Source organism: Hordeum vulgare, chromosome 1H (assembly GCF_904849725.1).
Source record: "Hordeum vulgare subsp. vulgare chromosome 1H, MorexV3_pseudomolecules_assembly, whole genome shotgun sequence".
Taxonomy (NCBI): Eukaryota; Viridiplantae; Streptophyta; class Magnoliopsida; order Poales; family Poaceae; genus Hordeum; species Hordeum vulgare.
In genome coordinates this window covers 118,195,983-118,203,024 of record NC_058518.1, presented here as the reverse complement: position 1 = coordinate 118,203,024, position 7,042 = coordinate 118,195,983, and the positions used below count along the sequence as shown (strand labels likewise).

Sequence of the window (7,042 nt, the reverse complement as noted above, 5' to 3'; positions counted from 1 at the left end):
GTCCGACGTTGTGAGCAAGTACGTCAAACTCATCTTTGAAACCTGCCTCAATCATAAATTCATCAGAAGGCCATTCACATGGTTGTACCTGCGCGTCCCTTGGTTGGTAAGGATCAGGCTCCCGAATCGCAAGACGGGGACCTCTCTTGCTTGAGGAACCACCATGATAGTTTCTCCTGAACATCTTCCTTTTCTGAAATTTTCAGTGATTCTAAGGAAAGGTGAACAAGGCTCAACCAAACTTGTAGCAACTACCCCCACAAGTGCCTAGAAGCCATATTACACATGAAAACTACTTGGGACCAGCTGGAATTAGCATGCAAACACTACAAGAAATATGCTCATACATGACGTTTTTTATGATGTCGTTGATGAATTCGTCATAAATCTATGACGATTTCATCCAAGATCGTCGTAAACCATTTGAGGGGATCAAATCTACATATAAATTACGACGATGTGAGTCAAAAACGTCGTAACCACATAAGATGAGATCGTCATAACTTTTACGACGATTGTAAAAATGTCGTAACAAGTTCTAACTATGTTGACATGTCACTCGTGGGTCCATTATATCCCACCTCATCCTAGTTTGTGAAGAAACCTACTATTCTGTCATTCCAAAAATTCTCAAAAAATTATCATAAATACTTTGGATCATATATTTCTCAAATATGTGAAAACCCTTCCTTCCATAATTCAAAAATAATTTAGCAATATTCATTTTCCTATTTTGTTCAGAATAGCATTTTGTGAAGGAAGTGCTATTTCTATTTATTTGATTACCCTCATATTTTTTGGGCACTCTTTCCTATCCAAATCATTGCCTCATGAAAACTTTCGTAACGATTTGCCTAGTAAATCTTTCTCAGGAAATTTCCAAACTTTGTATTCAGGTAACAGCTTTGTGAAGGAAGTACTAGACAGGTATATCCTGATGAGTTGAATTTTTTCCACGTCATCTATGTGCCAAAACATAGCTCTCCACAAAAGTTTAGCCACATCTAACAATCCATGTGAGCTCATCATCCAATCTTTGTTTGTGGTAATATTTTCATTTTGTGAACCAACAACATTTTATATTGCTTTATAGTTGATGCAAATTTACCACAGGATGGCACTGACCATATAACCTCACTCTACCAAATTTTAGCTCATTTAATTAGCCACCTTCCCTCAATATTTTTCCCAATATTCTGTTCAGTGGAGAGCATTGTGAAGGAAGTACAATTTTCGTTTATCAAAATTTTATGAAATTTTTACAGTACCTTAATGTCCCCAAATTATCACCGTCCTCCAAATTTCAACTCAATCCAATTATCTACGTGAGCCCAGTTTCAATTACCATTTTCTGTCTAGATTGGCACATTGTGAAGGAAGTGTCACTTTGGCATATCCAAATGGTATAATTTTTATACAGTGCCTTCATATGCCCAAATTAACATCATACACCAAATTTTAGCACAATCCATTCATTCATTTGATCCCAGCTTCAACATCTATATTTCTACACAGTGTGTTACTTTGCAAAGCAAGTGCCACCTAGATTCATCCATTTGAGCTAAAATTTGCCAAGAGAGTCTCCTTAGTAGATGATCATCCTCAGCCAAAATTTAGGGCCATTGTCTATGTGAATTACCCGCACCGCTAATCAAACACTTGTCTGCTAATTCATGTTTGAGCTTAGTTCAGTCTCCTCATGAGATTCTTCTATTTTATTCTTCTTGCTAACACCTACTGAGGGATTGTCCAACCCACCAGGCATGCCTATTCCACCTAGAACGCGTGGCAATGCAATGGTCAGGCGGTGACCATGCGACTGGCATGCAAGTTCACGCGCTCTCGAGTTGGGGCCCTCGACCACCATCCAAACCTCGACGTCAAGGCACCACACCATGTATTTCTGATTAAATAGATACTTATATACCTATAAATGATTTTTAGGAAAAATAAAGAGCAAACTATAACACAGCTGCAGTTCAAATTTAACCCACTTCCAACTGAATCGACATAAATTTGTCTTTTTCACGAGAGGTAGATAAAAGCTTTTAACACCCAACCATTTTGTCAATTGGATATTAAATTTGGACTAGTATTTTATAAAAATGATTTGGTCCAATTTTGAAACAAATATATGGTAGGTCCTGCACAAAAGAACTCATTTTGGTCACTTGAAAAATGAAAAATGAATATTTCATACAAGAAAAATGAAAAAAAAAATCCTTAATCAACATTGTTTGCCATTCCAAAATGCACCCTTGTGCATAATATTATATCATTTCAACAAACTATGTCATGAATGTGGCCATAAGATTGATCATTTGGCTTGAAAGCCATGAATCTTCACACATGATAGCCCATTTTTAAGAACACTTATTTAAAATAATTGTCATATTACAAGTTTATTATTTTTCCTGGTAACTTTATCACATATAATGACACAATCCAATGGTTTTCTATTTTTCTGAATTTGTGTTGATTTTTTCATGGCCATTTCAAAACGCGGTTAAAACAACCGGTATGACCGTTCCTACCTAGTGGTTGAATATTGGAAATATTTTGGTGTTTCTATGATTAAATAGATACTTGTGTACCTACAAATGATTTTGATCAAAAATAAAGAGCAAACTATAATGTAGCTGCAGTTGAAATTTGACTCGCTTTCAGCTGATTCAACGAAAAATTGTATTTTTCATGAGAGGTCGATAAAAATCATTAACATCCAATCATTTGGTCAATTGTACATTAAATATGTCCTAGTGTGCTAGAAAAATGATTTGGTCCAATTTTGCTACAAATATATGGTAGGTCCTTCACAAAAAAACTCATTTTGGACACTTGAAAAATGGAAAATGAATTTTTCATACAACGAAAATAAAAATTTCCTTAAGAAACATTGTTTTCCATTCCAATACACACCCTTGTGCACAATATTAGATCATTTGAACAAACTATGCCATGAATGTGGCCATAAAATTGATTATTTGGCTTGAAAGCCATGAATCATCACACATGATAGCCCATTTTTGAGAACATTTTTTTAAATAAATGCCATAATACAACTTTATTATTTTTCCTGGTAACTTGGTCATATATAATGACACAATCCGAATGTTTTTCAATTTTTTTATTTTTTTGAATTTTTCATGTCTGTTTCAAAATACGGTCCAAACGGCGGGTACGACCGTTCGTAGCTAGGACTTGATTCTTGCAAATATTTTGGTGTTTCTATGATTAAATAGATAATTATGTACCTGGAAATGATTTTTTTGGAAAATTAAAGAGCAATCTATCAAACAGTTGTAGTTCAAATTTGACCTACTTCCACCTGAATCAAAGGAAATTTGCCTTTTTCACGAGAGGTGGATCAGAAGCTTTTGTCACCAAACCATTTGGTCAATTATATATTTAATAAGACTTAAAATTTTAGAAAAAATATTTAGTACAATTTTGCAACAAATATTCGGTAGGTCCTTCACAAAAAACCCACTTTGGACACTCGAAAAATGGAAAATAGATTTTTCGTGCAAAGAAAATGAAAAGTGTGTTCACCGGTAGGTCCTGCATAAAAAACCTACTTTGGTACTATTTATCACCCCTAGTCACAAAATGTGTTCACCGGTATTAGATTTCCACATATTAAGATAGACGACTCATGTAGTCATATGATTATTGAAAACCTACAAGGTTTTAGTCTAGGTAATTTTAGGTCCGCTCACCTTCAATGTCAGCACTAGAGGCCTGAAACAAAATCTAGTTGCAAAATGACGAAACATTAGACAACAACGGCTTCAAATAACCTTGATGGAACATTTTTGAGAATTTTTTTATTGTTAAAAAACGTTTGTGGGATGGAGAGCAAGATTCCTTTGAGAAAGAAGGTTGTGATGCTCGTGCTGTGTGCGGCCCAGAGAAAGGATGGCCCAGCCGCCCAACGGAGAGCCCAGCCTATAAACACACAACCCTCAGTAGTACTACAACTTTTGACAGTAGTACTACAACTTTTGACAGTAGATTAATTCCACTTGAAAATTCTGGATCCTGAGTCACGGTCATAGCGATACTAGACAACATTTCCTTGGTGTCCACTGGTAACCTACATTGAGCAGAGTAGAGCAGCAATTTGCTTACGTTCCGGACCCAGTCGCTCATGAGCACAGCAGTAGTGGCGTTGCTTGAGCATCATCGGGTTGTCGGGATTTGGGCTGCTGCTACTAGCACGGTTGTCCACATTTTGGCACTGGATGGATGCCATGGGACGATACTGCGGTTGATGATACTGCAGTGTATGTGCGGATTTGCTGCGCAGATCTAGCTTTCTCTGTGCAAGTAGACGAACTTCTTGCGTGTGATTGACTGATTTCTGGTGTGGTTGCAGGTGATGAAGGTGGACATGCTCGACGGGGTCACCATCTTGCGGTCCGAGAAGGTCAAGGATGAGATCGTCCTCGACGGCAACGACATCGAGCTCGCGTTCTACCTCCCTTATCAACCAACTGAATCAAACAGGATCCAGACACTGTCTTTGCTCATGCGCATGGTGATGTTGCCTCAATACTTTTTGTTTGATGTGATGCAGATGAGCCTGCTCTATTTCGAGGCGCAGCTGTCGAGGCGGCTGCCGCACGGCCAGCGTGTCGCTTGGCGCGACCACTTCGGCCTCACAGACGGCCTCGAGGAAGGGGTACGTCCCCATTGTCGAATTGTTCCGTCTCTCCTCCTTCCTTTCCGGCCGGCATGGGTGGCCGATCAATCATCATATCGTTCGGTCGGTCGATCAGGATCAGGGTGCTGACTTTGGATTTATTTGTTGCTTGATGTGTCTGTGTTTGGTTCCATTAGATGGACTTGGTGGGCGGATACTACAATGCCGGCGACCACGTCAAGTTCGGGCTGCCGATGGCCTTCACGGTGACCATACTGTCGTGGAGCCTGCTTGAGTACGGCGGTGACGTGGCGGCCATCGGCGAGGTCGCGCACACCCTCGAGTCCATCAAGTGGGGCACCGACTACTTCATCAAGGCGAAGACCAAACCCGACGAGCTCTGGGCCGAGGTAAATATTTTATCCCTTAAGTCATTAAGATTAGTTCTTATTTATTGTATATTTCTTGCTGTAAAAAATCTCATAGCTATTGTACATGCATAATGTGTGTGTATTCCTGTATTGCTTTCAGTCATGTACTGCCGATCAGTCGCCAAAGGGGCACAATGTAAACAAGCAAAAGATTGTATATTAAATCTCCAAATGAAACCTGATATAGTTGTTATTTCTTTATAGTATTTTATTTCATAATTTGACTGATGCTATGGTTTTGTGTTATACGCTTTGTGGTTAAAAGGTTTCTTTGTCAGGCTCCATCTTTGGAGTACTTATTAGAATAGCAAATGTGAAAGTAAAAGAACAACCCTCCACATGCAGCCCAAAACCGCGAGGTAGAGCACAATGTATATGTTGCAAGAATGACTTGTGTTTTCCTCCAGTTCTCTAGTTGCTGAAGGGCTTGGCTATCTATGTCATCTTAAAACCTTATTTGCTTGCTTGCTTGTTTTATTGTTTGCATGGAAATATTAACCACGATGAAGAAACACATGAAGTGGCATGTAAATTTACGGTGCAAATAATGTTATGAGGTCAAGACTCATATATCATTAGACTAAGTGTCACATCTTTATTTATTATATGTGCAATAGTTGCTGGATTTTGTCTTTCATGCTAAGCAAGATCGGTGCAGCAACAATGACAGAAAACTCAAATCCCCCTTTTGTCATCTAGAATTTTTCTTTCCAATGTCAGAAATTAATCATGGATACCATTACCTGACTTCCTTTTGGGTACATTGCTCAATTGACAAATTTGACCATGGCGTTCTACTAGCAATAATCATTGACGATGAGTCCATACCATGGGTTAAGGGCTTAAGACAATAGTTATGTGAGAAACAAGCCAAAATCCGAGTTGTATTCCAATATGTTTGCCTTAGCATGTCATGTATGAAATCCATTCCCTTTACATCCCAGTTTAAAGTAGCAGAAGGCCCTCTTGTGGGTAAGCACATGAAGGGGTGCCACTGCAAGAGATCCGAGTGCCTGAAGAAATACTGTGAGTGTTTTCGATCTAATATTCTCTGTTCAGAGAACTGTAAATGTATTGTGTTTCTGTGGGTGGGAGTGGATCATTCAGTAATCAACAATGTCGACTCATGCATTGCGTTTTTCTATCACTACTTGTATTTATTCCTGGTATATGTCTTTCCCACAACTGTGTATCAAATCGTCTGGTGAACATTGACGGATTCTATGATCAACTGGTGCATCATACTTGTTTTCCTTCAAAGTTTTTCCGAATATTATTATTTTTGTGTGCAATTTATCTTAGAGTGATCATGTATGTTAGTATACTCAAGTAACTAAATGTATTCATGTAAATTTTGTTAAGTACTAGTAGATTCAGAAATGTTGTTCTTAGAACTAATGGTAGGAGCAGTAAATGAGTCAAACAAGAATATCCATATGCAATTGTCGGTCTATGTTTGATTCAATTTGGTTTGCTCTGCTACTGAAGCTCCTATCCGGTCTAATGTTTTTTTTGTTTTGTCTCTTTCTCTGTTGCTAGGAAAGTGGTGAGAAGATGTCGAGGATTCCTACTTGGGACATTTAAATCAACACAACATAAAAAAATCTGAACCTATGTGTTGCAGATGTGCCATTGTTCTATTGTGAAATTCTGTTCGTTATTGCTATATTCCTGTGTAAAGAAATGTATTCATGAGATGACTTATTGTGCTATGTAAACCTCGGATATTTATTTTGTGATGTTATATGATGGATGATTTTAATTGGACTTGGAGTTTTCTTGATTTGAATATGAAATAATGTTGGATTTAATACTCGACAAATAATTGGGATGAAAAGGCCCAATAAATAGAAATGAAACCAAGTTCTCGAACAAAAAGTTGCTGAATTTAAAAATGAAAAAAGTTAAAACTGAAACTAGACCAAATGTATTTGGGCACTAAAAGGCTAGGGTCCAAATTATAATG

General features: G+C 37.9%; 1 protein-coding gene and 1 long non-coding RNA gene across 2 annotated transcripts; both read left to right on the top strand.

Moving 5' to 3' along the window:
- Nucleotides 1-4,248: 4,248 nt before the first annotated feature.
- On the top strand, nt 4,249-4,795 carry LOC123397452. Its single transcript, XM_045091983.1, has 2 exons — nt 4,249-4,290; nt 4,379-4,795. Exons 1-2 carry the CDS (start codon nt 4,249-4,251, stop codon nt 4,793-4,795), a joined length of 459 nt encoding a protein of 152 aa, XP_044947918.1.
- A 58-nt stretch (nt 4,796-4,853) lies between these two features.
- On the top strand, nt 4,854-6,672 carry LOC123407896. The gene is made up of 2 exons (XR_006612691.1): nt 4,854-5,055; nt 6,616-6,672. It is a non-coding gene; the product is annotated as an uncharacterized LOC123407896 (long non-coding RNA).
- Nucleotides 6,673-7,042: the final 370 nt, after the last annotated feature.